Raw genomic sequence first — 19,154 nt, 5'->3', positions numbered from 1 at the left:
GCATTGTTGTTTGTCATTGTTAGAGATAAAATACACGTTCCAGAAAGCGTTGACCAGAGTTTACAAATCAAATGGTAGCAATCCAGTAGTGTTGCTGGGAACCTATAACTACCCACAGCAAGTTGATTTTTTACAAGTCTTTCAATTTGAACATGACCAATCTGTAAACACCAACCAATGCAAACACAACAATGGAGGCTGTCCAAATCTTTGTCTTCCTACCAGTGATAAGACCAAAGTGTGCAAATGTTCCATTGGCTATCAACAAGAGCAGGATGGACAGACATGTACACGTAAGTTTTTTCAAATCATATTGCATGCATGCATTGTCAGACATATACATTATATATACACAAGTTTCAAGTCATATTAAGTGTTATTTTGAACACATGATAAAAGGGAACTTGCAAACCCGCCATGTTGAATGTTGCATCATGGGAAATTTTATAATAAATACTAATCTACAAGTATTGTAAACAATGTTGACACATTTTTTGTAACCACAAATAATCAATTCATAGTTACTGTGACAATTGTGGGAGGTTAATTTTATCAGTAGCTCCAGATTAGAAGTAATTATACCATACAAGCCAAGTTGGAACAAAAAAATTGGAATTTATACCCTGGTCATTATATGTCACTACAACATGCATCCATGTCATGACAATATGTGGCTACGTCTTTGGTTTTACTGTGTTCAAAATATCAGTTAAAACGTCCAAAGTTACCATTACTTTTCCCAATTATTCTTTCATAGTATTGGTGCTGGTATAATTATATTACTCTCCAATATTTTTTTGTTCAGTCTGAGATTAATCTTGACTTAAGGATTTTGTCACTACGAGTTGCTAGACGAGTAGAAATAAAGGCCTCTTTGGTCAAGATTATTTTCTGGCTGGATGAAAAAAATTCACATGATTAGTTTTTTGGGGGGGTTTGACAATAACTCTCTAGTATATTTAGATATTATTTCCCCAATATTTTTCTTCACTCAGCCAAGGAAAATACAAGTGACCTAAAGGGCTTTGTCACTATGAGTCGCTAGGTGAGTAGTGACAAAACTGTTTTTTTATGTATTTTTATGGCTGAATGAAGTAAAATATTGGGAAATAATAAAATTATTCCTCCTCATGAATGATTTATCAAAAATTTGAACAAAATGATTATTTCCATTTTATTTTTAAGTTTCTCATGACCTTATCAACTCAATAATCAAGCAAAACATTTAAAAGATTTATGCCCCCCCCCCTTCCATGTTACATGTAGTAACATTTTTAGCCAAACTGAACTGAGATTCAGCATTCTATAGGCATCAAGTTTTGTCTTTGTGTGTGTGTGTGTGTGTGTGCGTGTGTGTGTGTGTGTGTGCATGTGTGTGTGCATGCATGTATGCGTGTGTATGTGTGTGTGTGTGTGTGATGTGTATGTGTGTGTGCATGTGTGCGTGCGTGGATGTGTATGTGTGTGTGTGCATGTGTGTGTGTGTGTGTGTGGATGTGTGTATGTGCGCGTATGTGTGTGTGTGTGTGTGTGTGCGCACAAGTGTATGTGTGTGTGTGTGTGTATGTGTGACCAACTTAAAGTGAGAAACCACTGGATCAATTGATTTCAAATTAGGATGGGCCACTGTTTATGGTGTGCAGATGAAAAATTGACGAAATGAAAGTGATCCAATCAGTGAATCGGTGATTGTCAAGTTACATCCAAAGAGTGATTTTCTGCCAAGATAGTTCATTTTTTGCAGTGGAAGTATGGTTATATAATGTTACATAATAACTTGGCTAAAGTTCGTGGGATGTTCCATTATCATGTAGGGGTGTTTTCATGTTAAGGTTTTGTTTCTCTAGCTCTCACTGTATGTGTATTGTCTGACATTGGATTTCAGATGTGCGAATTGCCATTGGTAAGATTTTTGTTAACCAATTAAAAGCTCCCTGTAGCGTAGTGGTTAGCGTACAGGATTAGTCGAGAGGTCACAGGTTCAAATCCCACTGGAAACGGGATTTTTCTGTGACAACCCAAACCCAGGGTGAGTGTTCTACAGACGCGATGGGTAGGCTGTATCACTCAGCTGTGTCTCACTCACAAGACGAGTGCGAATTTGGGGGGACTCCTGGAGTAATGACTCGAAAAGTCGGTGATGATTACTCACACGGAGCCCGCAGGTGCTATGTTTGCCTGGCCTGGGTGACTCTGGGATAGCCTGTGGACTGACTGGGAAAGCCTTGACAGTTCCACAGCAACGTGATATAGAGTGTGCTACATATCCCTGTCACGTAGTCCTAAACCCGAATGGATCTCTGTAGCATTTGTGTTTGTTTGTTTGTGTGTATTTGTCTGCATAACAGAAAATCGCTGGGAGAAATTCCCAGCATAAACATTTTTTTTTTAAAAATTAAAAAAAAAGGACTGTTGGTAAGATTTTTGTTGAGCCAGATGATAAAGTATGCCAGAGGACCTTTTGTTTCATGTTTCATGATCATACCGGTAACATTGCCGTCAAAAAGGCCACAAAATATATCTGGGATTGATGAACCAACAGCATTATCAGGATTTGTTTTCCTATTTTATTTTGAATAGGTCATGAGAACTTTATGCTTGTGGTGTCCAGTGGAGTGATCCATGGATATAGTCTCCAAGATGGCCAGGAGGAAGCAATGTTGCCCAAGTTATTAGGTATGATGAAGTCATTATTAACGGGGAATGCCATTCCATGAAAATTTGGTATTTTTCTAAAATTTGGGTTCTGGAGTGATTTCAGGATTCCATGTCATATAATTTTAGCTCGGTTGCCGAGAAACATCAAAGTAAGTCTGTTCTTCACCTCTACACCATTGCATCATGGGTCTTAGTATACATAAATATTCATTAGATGTACACTGAATGTACATGACTCTTAAGAGCTTATTTCCTTCAGATATTCATAAATAAATATTCATGACTCCTAAGTGCTTATTACCTTCAGATAAAATAGTCATGAATATTCATGACTCCTAAGTGCTTATTACCTTTAGATAAATAGTTACGAATATTCATGACTCCAAAGTGCTTATTACCTTTAGATAAAATAGTTTGAATATCCATAGCAATTAATTTATGTGTGGCTAATGTCTTTTAGATCATTACTTTAGATAATACAGAACCACTTAAACGACGTACACATGCATTACTTTTGGTGCTCATGTAACTTTTTACTCTGTGGCAGCCATATTTGTGGTGAGCAATCATGATTTACCAATTGACTCAAAAACGCTAATACATCGTCATGGAGACAACATTAAAGTGTCTGTTTGGGGGGGGGGGGGGGTGTCTTGAATGAAGACTTGTTAATGACATGACTCTGTTTTGTTTATTAAGCTGAATATAGTGTTTCAGGCATTGATGTTTACATGGAGGATGAGTTTATCATCTATAATGAGTATGGAAGACTGAAGCGTGTCCATCCTGATGGCAGTGGAGAAGAAGTTATTGTCTATAGCAGTATAGGTTATATATACAACATAGCTGTTGACTGGGTTGCCAGTAAGTATTCAACTTTATAATGGCACAAGCTGAGTTTAGAAACCTTTTACAAGCCATAACATTAATTAAAAGTAAAGCTATACTCTAACATTTGCCAATTGACCGCATTAGAAAGGCCACATGCTAGGCTGGTAAATAAACCAATTGAAACAGTATACTTTTACACTTGATATGAATGCTATAAACAAGTGTAGCACATAGAGAAAGTGCTTTACTTCAGTGTTACTCATTGTAATATGAATGCTATAAATAAGTGTAGAACATAGAGAAAGTGCTTTACTTCAGTGTTACCCATTGTAATATGAATGATAAATGAGTGTAGCACATAGAGAAAGCGTTTTACTTCAGTGTTACTCATTGTAATATGAATGCTATAAATAAGTGTAGAACATAGAGAAAGTGCTTTACTTCAGTGTTACTCATTGTAATATGAATGCTATAAACAAGTGTAGCACATAGAGAAAGTGTTTTACTTCAGTGTTACTCATTGTAATATGAATGCTATAAATAAGTGTAGAACATAGAGAAAGTGCTTTACTTCAGTGTTACTCATTGTAATACGAATGCTTTAAACGAGTGTAACACATATAGAAAGTACTTTACTTCAGTGTTATTCATTGTAATACGAATGCTTTAAACGAGTGTAGCACATAGAGAAAGTACTTTATTCAGTGTTATTCATAGAGAAAGTGCTTTATTTCAGTGTTACTGTGCATGTGTGTGTGCCTGCATGTATGTATGTATGTGTGTGCATGATGTGTGTGTATACATGTGTGTATGTCTATGTCTGTGCATGTGTGTGTGTGCATGTGCGTGCACGTGTGTGTGTGTGTGTGTGTGTGTGTATGTGTGTGTGTGTGTGTGTGTGTGTGTGTGTGTGTGTGTGTGTGTGTGTGTGTGTGTGTGTGTGTGAACGAGTTGAAATCATAATCTGATTGCCTTGGTATTTTGTGGAATATTTAGGATGTGTCAATGGGAAATTGCTCAAGTCATGATATTATCACAGAAGTGCATTATGGGTTTACATATACCCAATCTAGAGCTGTTTATAAATAATTTCAACTAGAGTATGTCCATGGAAAGTTCGCACATGTTCACTTCCAGCAAATCAGCTTTGATCTATAGCATTTGATTTCTAAAGTTATCAGATACAGTGTCCGTAACCTGTCCTCAAAATTCAATCGACTAAGCTGCGGAATCACACTTGTGAAGTACATGGCACTGCACTTTTTCCACACTGGAGGAAACACAGTCTAGGTAGCATTTGAAGCAGACAGCAGCTTACGTCTTCAGATGTCAGGAGATGAAGTAAAAGTATTTCCTAACATAAGAAGAAAGGTTTTGTATGCCTCCTAGATGTAATATCTAAATAATCTCAGCATTTTATTTATACCAAGTTTCTTCCAAGCAGGAGTTTCACATATATATGTAGCCTAATTTATAATTATGATAATTTTTTTTTTGCAGGGAATGTTTACATGACACTTAGTGATGGAAGTTATAATCACAATAGCGTAGGAGTGGGTAGAATTAATGGCACTGAAAATGTGATTCATATACTATCTGCATCTAAGACCGACAGACTATGTGCCATTGCAGTCAATCCCCTAAAAAAGTAAGTGATACCATACCAAACCTGTTGACAGATATGTACTATGCATAAATTACAGCCATTGCATCCATCTTTTAGACGGCATTCCGGGGGTAATACAACCATTGCAGCCATCACTTAGACAGCATACAGGGGGTATTAACGGGTTTTTCTTAAACATTTAAAACAAGAAGATAAGAAATTCTTTGTCTTCATGACTGTCATTTCATTCGGTTTTCAGTCTACAACCGACCTACCTACCCTATTTTCTGACAATTATTTTTTTTCCACCTTATTGCACTCTTTGATGTCACAAAAATCATACTCTCAACTAAACATCTTGAGTTTTATTTGGCAGATACTTATACTGGAGCATCTGTACAACGGAGGCAGCACAGATTATAAGGACTGAGTTAGATGGAAGCAATGAACAGGTCATGGTTGACACTGCTGTGGTTTATCCATGTGACCTCTCTATTGATTATCAATCACACTACGTCTACTGGGTCGATATGACCACACTCTCCTTACAGGTAAGGTTATCAATAAAGAGAAACAATGTTGCAAATTCTGATTTCTGAAGATTGCTCAAGTATAGAAAAACAATATGGCTAATTGTGATATCTGGTTGATATCTTGTTATAAAGCAAGTGAATAAACATTCATATGCATATACAGTATGCCTAGCAACAAGACCCTGCCTGTAGCAACAGCCAAATGATTGTGTTTATTGCAAAGATAACAACAGGATTAATAGGCAAGTGAGTAAACATTGAAGAAATGTATACATATATGCCTAGCAATGAGACCACAGCCATATAGCAACTGCCAAATGATTGTGTATATGGCAAAAATACATCAGGGTAAGAAGATAAGTGGATAGACACTCAAACAATGAAAACATACATGCCAAGCAACAAGACCATATGATGCCAGATCATGCTTTGTATACAACTGTTTCACAATCAATGCTTCACTTATAAGTTTACCAAATGGCATGAACACTTTGTTGAACACAAGTTATATTGTTAATGCAGTCCACAAACATCTTCACCATTCAAACCTTGGCAAATTTATTTTCTTTGCCATGAAAATACATAAACAGCTTTTGGAAGAAAATCTCTCAACATAAGCTGACTTGTCAATTTAGCTATGTTGAACATACCTCTGTAATCATGATCATTATTCTATGTTCAGTTATGTAAATTTAAGGCCCATGGCCTACAGTACGAAATAAAATTATTTATTATTTATTATTGTATTATATACAAGTATATTATTTATGAGGGAGGCAACATTAGAAGTAATTAGATAGAAGATCCCCATCAAAGCAGACCAGCCATCTCCACTGAGTGACACAATAACAGCACACACAGTCGGGTACCGAGGTAAACATGGATATAGCTGTTGCATAAACTTGTCTGGCTTCATCAAAACTTCAATTGCTCTGTGTGTATCATAGTACCTGACTGTGTATGTGTTGCTATTGTGTCATTCAGTGGGGATGACTGGTCAGCATTGATAAGGATCTCATATCCAATTACTTCTAATGTTGCCTCCCTCATAAAACACATACATATGTGTCCAACAAAGTGTTCATACTATTTGGCAAACCACTGTATATTGTGCTAAGAAAGTTCTGTCACACATTTTAAGAAATCCTCATAGGCAGTTAAGGAACTAAATTGATAATCATCATCATCATCATCATCATCATCATCATCATCATCATCATCATCATCATCATCATCATCATATGGACGCATCCAAGATAGAGTCCACAATGTTGCTCCATGTGTCAAGCTTCTTCCTCATAAGACTTTGAAGGTCCACAATCTCTTGCTTGATGTCTCTAGCAATTGTATCCATGTAGCTGAGAGGTTTTCTTCCCCTATTTGGACAGGATGATCACAAGCAGATAACATCTGAAATGATTTGGTCCTTTGCATGTACGGAAGCAATGGCATGTGAATCGTGCTCTTTGCTTTACTATCATGGTTACATTGATAAAAAGGTGTCAATTGTTCTTCTTTTCAATCTGAATAGTTTAACAAGGTGGTCCACTCTACCAGTCCATAATTTTCAATTTTGCATGGTCTAAAATGTGGTCCATTGTATACCAAATCATAACTGTGCCACTGCCACCAAAATGTTGGCTCCTGAGGGAAAAAATAGTACAAATGAAAACTCCATTTTGCAATCCACTATTTTCTTTAGTATGGAACTACTATTAATCTAATTTGATGTAAAATGTAATTTTCTTTTTTTTTTTAAAAACCTGTATCGTGTAAAATGGGGTATTGATTTTGGTCAAAATAGGTCTAAAATGGGATTTCTGGTGGCAGTATTTGCCACTCACCCCTACCAGAGGTTAGCACTGGTCATGGTGCCACCCCCTGGGGTGTATATTGCTTAAGTGACAATAGGGCTGGATCACTATGTCCAGTAAGGAAACATGTTTTAAAACCTCTAAAGTTGTGCAACAACGCTACTATTGGTGCTATTTTTAAAATTAACTTGTTGAATTGAAGAATTACAGTCTAAGAGTAGGTTGGGTCATGGAAAAGAAAAATGAAGCAAAAAAAACATTACCGTGATATCTAATAGTGTGTATATTTTGTATATTCTTCTTGTCAGAGGATGGCTTGGGATGGAAGCGACAGACAACATATATACAGTGACTTATCACAGCCATACAGGCTGACAGTCTTTGGAAATGATGTCTACTGGATTGATGGAGATTTAAAGAAAATATCTAAAGGCAGTAAAGAACCGGGTAGTAACCAAGTACCACAAGAATTTTTAAGTAGTATGAAGGATTTGTATCAGGTAGCTGTATACCACTCAGCAGCACAACCAAATGGTAAGGAAGAGGTCCTGCACCTCACCCAGATAGTCTAGTTCCTATACGGTATGGTTACCATTTACACCTCCACTCACATAGTCTAGTTCCTATACAGTATCATTACCATTTATACCTCCACTCACATAGTCTAGTTCCTATACAGTATCATTACCATTTACACCTCCACTGACATAGTCTCGTTCCTATACAGTATTGTTACCATTTGCCCCTCCACTCACAGTATAGTTCCTACAGTATCGTTACCATTTACACCTCCACTCACAGTATAGTTCCTGTACAGTATCGTTACCATTTACACCTCCACTCACATAGTCTAGTTCCTATACAGTATCGTTACCATTTATACCTCCACTCACATAGTCTAGTTCCTATACAGTATCATTACCATTTACACCTCCACTGACATAGTCTCGTTCCTATACAGTATTGTTACCATTTGCCCCTCCACTCACAGTATAGTTCCTATACAGCATCGTTGCCATTTACACCTCCACTCACAGTATAGTTCCTGTACAGTATCTTTACCATTTACACCTCCACTCACATAGTCTAGTTCCTATAAAGTTTCATTACCATTTACACCTCCACTCACAGTATAGTTCCTATACGTTATGGTTACCATTTACACCTCCACTCACATAGTCTAGTTCCTATACAGTATCGTTACCATTTACACCTCCACTCACAGTATAGTTCCTATACAGTATCATTACCATTTACACCTCCACTCACATAGTCTAGTTCCTATACGGTATCATTACCATTTACACCTCCACTCACAGTATAGTTCCTACAGTATCGTTACCATTTACACCTCCACTCACATTATAGTCTATACAGTATCGTTACCATTTACACCTCCACTCATAGTCTAGTTCCTATACAGTATCATTACCATTTACACCTCCACTCACAGTATAGTCTATACAGTATCGTTACCATTTACACCTCCACTCATAGTCTAGTTTCTATACAGTATCGTTACCATTTACACCTCCACTCACAGTATAGTCTATACAGTATCGTTACCATTTACACCTCCACTCATAGTCTAGTTCCTATACAGTATCATTACCATTTACACCTCCACTCAGTCTAGTTCCTATACAGTATCATTACCATTTACACCTCCACTCACAGTCTAGTTCCTATACAGTATCATTACCATTTACACCTCCACTCAGTCTAGTTCCTATACAGTATCATTACCATTTACACCTCCACTCACAGTCTAGTTCCTATACAGTATCATTACCATTTACACCTCCACTCAGTCTAGTTCCTATACAGTATCGTTACCATTTACACCTCCACTCACATAGTCTAGTTCCTATACAGTATCATTACCATTTACACTTCCACTCACATAGTCTAGTTCCTATACGGTATCCTTACCATTTACACCTCCACTCACATAGTCTAGTTCCTATACGGTATCATTACCATTTACACCTCCACTCACAGTATAGTTCCTACAGTATCGTTACCATTTACACCTCCACTCACAGTCTAGTTCCTATACGGTATCGTTACCATTTACACCTCCCCTCACATAGTCTAGTTCCTATACAGTATCCTTACCATTTACACCTCCACTCACATAGTCTAGTTCCTATACAGTATCATTACCATTTATACCTCCACTCAGTCTATTTCCTATACAGTATCGTTACCATTTACAACTCCACTCACAGTCTAGTTCCTATACAGTATCGTTACCATTTACACCTCCACTCACAGTCTAGTCAAAGTCGTTACTCTAGAAGTCCTGAGATGCATGAGATGTAATTTAAAATTCCTCCACAGCCACCCACACAGTCATTAACATCATGTCTTGTTTAATAATCAATCGCAAAATTCTACCCAATAATACAGTCCCTCATAAAGTTAGTGTTTATTGGGGCAGTTATGTAATGTCCAAATATAGTATATTTGTCAGCTCAGGATGCTAGTATACACTGTTTACGTCGCTATAACAGTTGGGATTCACAGATTGGATGAATTGATGAATTGTGTTGATTGAGGGACTTTTTAGTTTAGTTAGAAACCATGTTGGCATCAAAACTATCGCCCAGTATTTGTGGTCTGTATCAGTTTGCCAGATGCTATATACTTACTTTGCACTGCTAACATTGTTTACACTCTAGTCAATGACTATTTACTTACTTTGCACTGCTAACATTGTTTACACTCTAGTCAATGACTATTTACTTACTTTGCACTGCTAACATTGTTTACACTCAGTCAATGACTCAGTCAATGTCTATCTGTCTGTCTGCCTGCCAGTCTATCTGTCTCTGTTAAAAACCAACAGCCTTGGTATAGGGAAATTCAAAAGATGTATGCAAATATGCCTAGCAATAAGACCATGTCCATAGTAACAGCTAAATGATGGTGTACATTGCAAATATTGAATAATTTTAGTGGGGATGTTCTGTGGTGGAGTTGGGATGATATAATACTAATTATTCAAACTTTTGGATTCTAGAGTTATCAGCCTCATCTGATGAAGGATATTTACTTTTTACTTTTTACAGATCCAAGTGCTGCCACTGGTTGCCATGACAACTATGGAGGATGTGAACAATTGTGTTTTGATAAGCCTGACAATACATATGTTTGTGCTTGCTATCTAGGTACTCTCTGTGATGATGGTGTCTCCTGTGAAGGTCAGTACACTTTATCATTTATTTTACAGCAACTATTTCCCGAACTCTTGGAAACTCTTGAACTCAACTGACTTCTTGAATATATAATAATAATAATAATAATAATGACTTTTATTATCAAAACGCTTTAAAATACACATCGACAAAGGGGTAACCCTGTTAGGACCAGCCTAATCTACCCAGGGGCACAAAAATAAACGAAAAGTAGACCACACTCAGAAAAGGCCAAACAGTACATCAAAGACAATACAAAATATACAAATACATCTAAAACGACTAAATAGAAATAACTCCAGAGACTGAACGATCAACAAACATAATTACTGTTGTGAAATGTCAATTACAACCAGCGACACACAAGCATTTACAAACAGAACTTGTCACACAGAACAAATGAAATGGAGTAATAACACTAATTGGCACAGCACGCTGGAACTACAGAGGGGCTTGTATTACATTTCATCATTTGATAAGAATAGTTTACGTAATATCTCACATTTACAAACAAATTTCAAGTTCCCCTGGCATTTCATGAACTCATTAAGAGGCCATACAACTGTTCTTATCAAACCATGAAATGTAATACAAGTGTCAGTAGTGTCAACATACTGTGCCGAGTGTTATCCAATTCATTTGTTTACTCTTCTTGTTTGTAACAAGTTCCATTTGTAAATGCTTGCCTGTCAGTGGTTGTATCAAGTTCTACCTGTAAATGCTTGCCTGTCGATCACTGGTTGTAACCAGTTTCATTTATAAATGCTTGCCTGTCACTAGTTGTATCAAGTTGCATTTATAAATGCTTGTCTGTCACTAGTTGTATCAAGTTGCATTTATAAATGCTTGTCTGTCACTGTTTGTAGATAGGTGAGAAATATGTGTTTTAAAAAAAAGAAAACAAAGTTGTGTTGACAAAGAAAAATTCATTTTACTTGTCAACACGCTAAGATGACCAAAGTTGATCTGAATGTTTCCTGGGGAAGTCCTGGAATTTTACCTTGATGCATTGCCTTATCAATAATGATGAACTTCTGGCTGTAATTTGTTGATTTCAGTCGTAGACGATTTCCTGATATTTGCCAGTGCTATTGGTATAAAGACAGCTCATTTAGAAGGAACGTTCCATACTATGAAACCGGAAATCACAGGTCTTACTTCTGCAACTTGTTTGGATTTTGATTATCAAGAAAGAAGACTATATGTAAATGATGATAACAACATCACAAGTTTACTTATTGACAGTCCAACAAATAGACAACAGTTAACACATCCAGGTAAGTGTATGTAAATGATGATAACAACATCACAAGTTTACTTATTGACAGTCCAACAAATAGACAACAGTTAACACATCCAGGTAAGTGTATGTAAATAAAAATAACAACATCACAAGTTTACTTATTGACAGTCCAACAAATAGACAACAGTTAACACATCCAGGTAAGTGTATGTAAATAAAAATAACAACATCACAAGTTTACTTATTGACAGTCCAACAAATAGACAACAGTTAACACATCCAGGTAAGTGTATGTAAATAAAAATAACAACATGACAAGTTTACACAAGTAATACAAAAAACAACTTGGGCAAATAAGGGTAATGTTTGAGTATTTTGACTAAAATTTTGAAAACAGCAGAACCACTGACATTACGCGTTGTTGTGACGTAGCTAGAACGTCCAAAGTATATATTCAATATTTTGTTATTCAATTTGCCTTGTACATGTTATGATGTAGGTTGTGCACTATTATATTATACTAGTATATTGATGGTGCAAATCGTGAGATCTGATTGGTCTAGACATCGAACTAGTGCATGTAAAATGAGCGATAATGCACAGTTGGCACGCGTCCAAACTTTGATGTTCACTGTTTGTCTAGAACGTTGTAGTTCGTGCAGGGACAAGGGCGCAAATGAAACCAGAAAATGTTGCGTCTTATCTTGTTTCCGACATTTTCAATATACTGGTATAATATAATAGCAATAAACCACCCCCTGGGGATGGTACACCACTCGGTTTTGACCAGTGAACTCAATATATGCACTCGCTATCACTCGTACATATATTGAGTTCACTGGTCAAAACCTCTTGGTATACAATCCCCAGGGGGTGGTTTATTACTTTTAATCTTCTTTGTACTATTTACCTAATCCATGTAAACTTTCTACTAGATTTTGCTGATGGTATCTATGGCATTGCCCTAGATTGGGTTCACAAGAGACTTTACGTCGCAGCTGAGCACACAATTGTCAGCATGAATACAACTGGAGATGAACCTATCACCATAGCTACCAGTTCATTCTATATGACTGCAGTTTCTGTTGATCCTTGCAATGGGTATGTTTTGTTTTATATCATGTAGTCCATGTTTCGTCACGTACTATTAGGTTAGCTAGGATGCCAGAGACTTAATTAATTGCATGGGTTATAAAACGCAAGCATTTAATAATAATAATAATAATAATAATATTTATTTTTCTATACCGTAAATCCATAGAATGCTCTAAACAGTTCACAAATCTAAAAAAAGAAAAAGCACTTGATACTAAAACAACACTTGATACATCTTAAAAGACAATTAATTAAAAGCTTTGCGGAAAAGATGCGTTTTTAAACTTTTCTTAAAACAATCAACGGTATTACACATTCTAATCCCAGTCGGTAAATCGTTCCATAACCGCGGAGCAACATGGCTGAAGGCCCGTTTGTAGACAAAAGATGACCTCGTAAACGGAACCTCAAGCAAGCCCGAATCTGAAGAATGCAGACGACACGTAGTATTTCTGGGTGTTAACATTTCACATGTTTTTAGCTTTGAGCAGTCAATCTGTCTTTGTTAGTGATTATCTTGACAGTCTAGAGTCTTGCTTTGGTCTAATACCTTTCAGACAAACTCTACTGTTTTTCTGTGGTTTTACAATAAAAAATTGGTCAGGGGATATGTCTTGACTAAGACTTGTTTTAGTCTCGCCCTCTCATACATTTCAAACAACTCCAAGGATTGTTATCAGGACAAAGACTTGTTGTCTTTTAAGGTGGTAGTGAAATTTACTTTCAAGTTCTTTGTCAACACATTTGTGGTCTTGAAATAAGATAAACACAAATTTTATGTTATAAATTCTTTATTTTTGGAAACGTACTTAATTCCTAAATACAAATGATATCGTGTTCACACAGACACATACACAGGCAGACAGACACACATACAGATAGACAGACAGACAGACAGACAGACACACCGCACACAGACACAACCCCCACAGACAGACAGACAGACAGACAAAAAAACAAGCAAATAAAAAGCATAACATAACCTCCCTATGTGGGATATCTTGTTTGTATAATTCATAACAAAAAAACGGTGTGTGAGATTTAAAACAACACCCTGCCACCTAATTGACACTCTATAATATTCTATCTGGTTTGGTAGTACGGTAGTAGTATTGAATTTTGTGTTTTTTTATTTCCAGAGAGCTGTATTATGGTGTATATTTTGGATCAGGAGGCCAAATTATGAAGTCCTTTCTCTCTGGAAAATACGAACAGGCCATAGTAACAACAGATGTTGGCAAAATTGTTAGTCTGGTCATCGACTATGATGAAAACATGTTATACTGGGCAGATGTTGAGTTGTAAGTATTATCAAAATAAATTGTATGAAAACATGTTATACTGGGCAGATGTTGAGTTGTAAGTATTATCAAAATAAATTGTATGAAAACATGTTATACTGGGCAGATATTGAGTTGTAAGTACTATCAAATAAATTGTATGAAAACATGTTATACTGGGCAGATGTTGAGTTGTAAGTATTATCAAAATAAATTGTATGAGCATGGTAATTATTAAAACCACAGTAACATTGTAATTGAAATAAATACAATGTCCTAGCCACTTACATTGTAAATGGCCACTAAAACAGTTGCACTTGCTGCAACTAAAATTTAATAAAATAGTTTTCTTAGGTTTAATAATCAGACTTTATCATAATATCTCGTACCCTGCATGGTTATCATCATCATTAATTAAAGTCGATTTCTTCCCCCTGGCGGGGGGTCACCGACTGTCCTTCTTTCCATGTGGCAATCACATTCCTCCATTTCTGCCTGTTCCCATAGTCATTGATGTTTAATCCAATCTGTTTACATTGTCCTTCCACCATACTCTTCCATGTCAGCTTTGGTCGCCCTCTCCCTCTTTTTCCATCCACCTCCAGATTCCATGCCCTCTTCACTCCTTCTCCCTCATCTTTCCTCAGCACATGTCCACACCATCTCAGAGAGCTACGCCTTGCTACCTCTACAATTGACTCACATAGACCTAGCCATTCCATTAGCACCCCTGAGCCAACCCTGTCACTCAATTTGACACCACATATCTTTCTAACCATAGCTCTCTCTGCTCTCCTCAAGATACCCTCTTCCACTGCTCTCATCACCCATGTTTCTGCCGCATATGTCATAACTGGCCTCACAAATGCCTTGTAAATCCGACCTTTCATTGCTAGAATTAGCCTACAACCACATAGTATGGATTCAAGGTCTCTGAACTTCCTCCATCCCAGTCCCACTCTTTTTGTCACTGCAAGCTCACTGCCTCCTGCACCATCTAAGGTATCACCCAGATAACAGAACTCTTTCACTCGGTCCAGTTCCTGCAGCCTTTCACTTACAGCACTTGCATGCTCCGGGTTATCACCAACAAACTCTCCGCCTCGTAGGCATTTCCAACACTCATTATCTGTTGCCATCACACTTGTCACTCTCCTTACTCCTGCACACCTTCCATGAATCCATTTCCTGCACTTCGTACACAGTATCGAATTTCTCATTACTCTCCTATGACAAATCCCACATGGATTATGGATTATGTTATGTTTTTATTCATTAAGGTGTCCTATGTGGATTTATCAAATTATACAAAACTTAAATATAATTTTACACAAAAAGGAGTTGCATCTAGCCCACTGGCTTATAGGACATGGCATTGAATCACATGTTGGAAGCAAGGATGAACAAATCTACTTGTCCTGGGTCCAGGACTAGCGTTTAATTCTTTCAGCGGGACCACTGGATTTTTTAATGCACTGATCTGGGGACTACCAGTTCACAAAATGATTTGTTCACCCCTGTACAGGACAGTATAATATGGTATAATACAATGACATTAATTTTTTTGGTCCGCACCCTAAAATCAGCATTCCAATGTGATCATGATTTCAACCTTTTACTGTCCGTAACTCAAGAATAAGGTCAAACTCTAAGAAGTACAGTTTCTGATTATTGGTCTTTTAACAATTTTCAGTGATTATTTTGTTAGGTGCCCGATAGATTAAATTATGCTTATGGTACAGTTAGCATCTCTTTAACCGATAGAGAATTAATTGATTAATTTGATAACACTACAGGCAGAGAATAGAAAGAGCTGAAAGAGATGGGAGTAACCGAGAAATGATACTTCATGAGACTATCGAACCATTTGGCCTGACTCTGTATATGGATTACCTATACTGGACGGATAACCATGTGAAGGGCATTTTCAAAGCTGAGAAACACACAGGAGCTGGAGAGTCCACAATTTACCAATTCAGATATTCACGTTACCCATTTCATGGTATTATCGTATTCAGTGAAGACAGACAAACATGTAAGTTTAAGTTTTGAAGTTATTTTGTAAGTGGAGTTAAAATAGGTGGTGCAAGTTTTGAAGTTACAAAGCTTGTCAATGAATGGTTAGAGTGGCTGACTTGTGATCTGTAAGTTGTGGATCGAGTCACAATGGTTGAATGGTTAGAGTGGCTGACTTGTGATCTGTACATTGCTGGTTGTGGAGTCATGATGGTTGAATGGTTAGAGTGACTGGCTTGTAATCTGTACATTGCTGATTGTAGTGTCATGATGGTTGAATGGTTAGGGTGGTTGGCTTGTAATCTGTACATTGCTGGTTGTGGAGTCATGATGGTTGAATGGTTAGAGTGGTTGGCTTGTAATCTGTACATTGCTGGTTGTAGTGTTATGATGGTTGAATGGTTAGAGTGGCTGGCTAGGAATCTGAATTTTGCAGGTTGTGGAGTCATGATTGTGGAGTACGTCATGATGGATGATTGGTTAGACTGTCCGGCTTGGAATCTATGTAAGTTGTAGGTTATGGAGTCATGATGGTTGAATGGTTAGAGTGGTTGGCTTGTAATCTGTACATTGATGGTTGTAGTGTCATGATGGTTGAATGGTTAGAGTGGTTGGCTTCTAATCTGACTGGACTTTTCCTTTAGCAGTAATCAATACAAATGTACTAAAGACAGAAATAAGTCTGACTGGACTTTTCCTTTAAATTGATAGCAACATTACAAGTGTACTAAAGACAGAAATAAGTCTGACTGGACTTTTCCTTTAAGTTGATAGCAGTAATCAATACAAGTGTACTAAAGACAGAAATAAGTCTGACTGGACTTTTTCCTTTAAGTTGATAGCAGTAATCAATACAAGTGTACTAAAGACAGAAATAAGTCTGACTGGACTTTTCCTTTAAATTGATAGCAACATTACAAGTGTACTAAAGACAGAAATAAGTCTGACTGGACTTTTCCTTTAAGTTGATAGCAGTAATCAATACAAGTGTACTAAAGACAGAAATAAGTCTGACTGGACTTTTTCCTTTAAGTTGATAGCAGTAATCAATACAAGTGTACTAAAGACAGAAATAAGTCTGACTGGACATTTCCTTTAAAATTTTGATAATGGAGATGTATCATTTTTCATCCTGATGTACAGGTAACACATCAGTATGTGATATCTACAATGGAGGTTGTGGTCAGAATGCTATTTGTCACCCTGGTCAAAATGGAATGGCAGAGTGTCGATGTCCAAATGATGCTGGACTGGTTTTGGCCAACAATGACAGAATGTGTGTCCGTAAGTACATTCTTTATTTTAGGCCATGGAACATAAATATTAAAATGAAAATGAAAAGTTAAGTCAAAATCTACATATAAGGAAATAGTCACAGTGAATATGTTTTTCCAGAACACAGGAAATAGTCAGTGACTTTCCAGTGAGTAATTTTCTTTGTTAGTTCATCAATTCTTTCCTCCACTGATGCACACTGCACATTTTTGCCGTTAGTTTTTCACATTGCCTTTTTATTTATCCTGACCAGATTGACCTAATATGTTTTCAATCCGTGAAATAATTAAAATGGCGCCCTCTTTGGTAGGACTTATAAAAATCATATTCAATCAATATGGCACTTAATGATAGAATAGTGACTTCACCAGCATCTGGGCATCATTCCTTGCTGGAATTTGGAACCTTTTCTGAAAAAAAACAATGGTTCTTAGTTTCCTTGTGTCATTAGTTGTCGTTTCTAAGTCATTCAGAAATCCTGCCATAGAGGGCGCAATTTTTCAGAGAAAAGAAGCTGTCACCTTCAAATACACACATACACTTAATTTAGATTTACTTTTTAAAAAATGTTAACTGACAAACCAACCCATCATTTTTAAGCTTATATAAGGTACCTTTACAATAAAAACAGAAAAATAGAAAGGCTTGGCCTTACTAAAGCATATTGTGATAGTATGATGTGTGTACAGAAATTTACTCACGATGCTTGGATTTTGTTTTCTAGCTGATGGTGCTGGCTGTACTAGTGAACAGTTTACTTGTTCTAATAAAAAATGTATTCCTATTCGATGGGCATGTGATATTGACAACGACTGTGGAGATAATTCGGATGAAGACATAAGATATTGCTGTAAGTTAATATGAATACCATACCTACGTTCATTTTATTGCCAGTTTTTGATTCCACACTTCCTGTTAAAGTAAAAAAATTCCCTCCGTGATAAGAGATCCGTGTTTGACAGAGACTGTGTTGATGTCTGATGAAGAACTAGACTATTGCTGTATTAATGTTAATATAAATACCATCATGCCTACATCCATTTTATTGCCAATGTTTGAAAAAGTTTCTTGCCAAAATATGGCTACCATAAGAAGCTAAAAAGACGTCAGCTATAGAAGTCCCAGTCAGTGTAGTAAACAGGCACTGCAGGAAAGGGTGGCATTTCTGGTTCTGTGTAAATAACGGTCACACAATGGAATTGCAACAAATCCAGAATTGCTGCGATTCTGTTGTGGCTATCACGTATATAGAACCGGAAACGCCAACTTTTCATGCAGTGAGGCTATATATGACTGATCACTGTCACTGTAATATTGTCTACAGATGATTTCACATGTGATCCCATTGACTTTACTTGTGACAATGGAAGATGTATCTATCAACAGTGGAGATGTGACTATGACAACGATTGCCGTGACAACAGTGACGAGAGAGATTGTCGTAAGTTGTTTAAGCTTCCTCCTCAGATACTTTTACTAGGTCAGTAAAACATCATTCTTGTTACTTACAACCAGTGACAGGCAAGCATTTACAAACAGAACGCATTACAACCAGTGACAGGCAAACATTTACAAACAGAACTTGTTACAACCAGTGACAGGC

The 19,154-nt window shown here is 36.9% G+C and overlaps 1 protein-coding gene across 1 annotated transcript in view; it reads left to right on the top strand.

Annotated features, from left to right (window-relative positions):
* The window catches only part of LOC144450953 (low-density lipoprotein receptor-related protein 2-like), a 126,057-nt gene that overhangs the window by 66,040 nt on the left and 40,863 nt on the right, over positions 1-19,154 (top strand). Inside the window, exons 42-55 of the mRNA XM_078141712.1 lie at positions 24-293; positions 2,581-2,676; positions 3,358-3,522; positions 4,990-5,137; positions 5,472-5,646; positions 7,751-7,976; positions 10,517-10,648; positions 11,701-11,919; positions 12,821-12,986; positions 14,120-14,281; positions 16,057-16,295; positions 17,420-17,560; positions 18,276-18,401; positions 18,876-18,992. Of these exons, the coding sequence (XP_077997838.1) occupies positions 24-293; positions 2,581-2,676; positions 3,358-3,522; positions 4,990-5,137; positions 5,472-5,646; positions 7,751-7,976; positions 10,517-10,648; positions 11,701-11,919; positions 12,821-12,986; positions 14,120-14,281; positions 16,057-16,295; positions 17,420-17,560; positions 18,276-18,401; positions 18,876-18,992 (2,382 nt within the window). The remainder of the gene's footprint in view (positions 1-23; positions 294-2,580; positions 2,677-3,357; positions 3,523-4,989; positions 5,138-5,471; positions 5,647-7,750; positions 7,977-10,516; positions 10,649-11,700; positions 11,920-12,820; positions 12,987-14,119; positions 14,282-16,056; positions 16,296-17,419; positions 17,561-18,275; positions 18,402-18,875; positions 18,993-19,154) is intronic.

This window comes from Glandiceps talaboti, chromosome 20, assembly GCF_964340395.1.
Source record: "Glandiceps talaboti chromosome 20, keGlaTala1.1, whole genome shotgun sequence".
NCBI classification, from domain to species: Eukaryota; Metazoa; Hemichordata; class Enteropneusta; family Spengelidae; genus Glandiceps; species Glandiceps talaboti.
The sequence above is the reverse complement of the archived record's forward strand: the minus strand, read 5'-3'. Positions and strand labels throughout refer to the sequence as shown.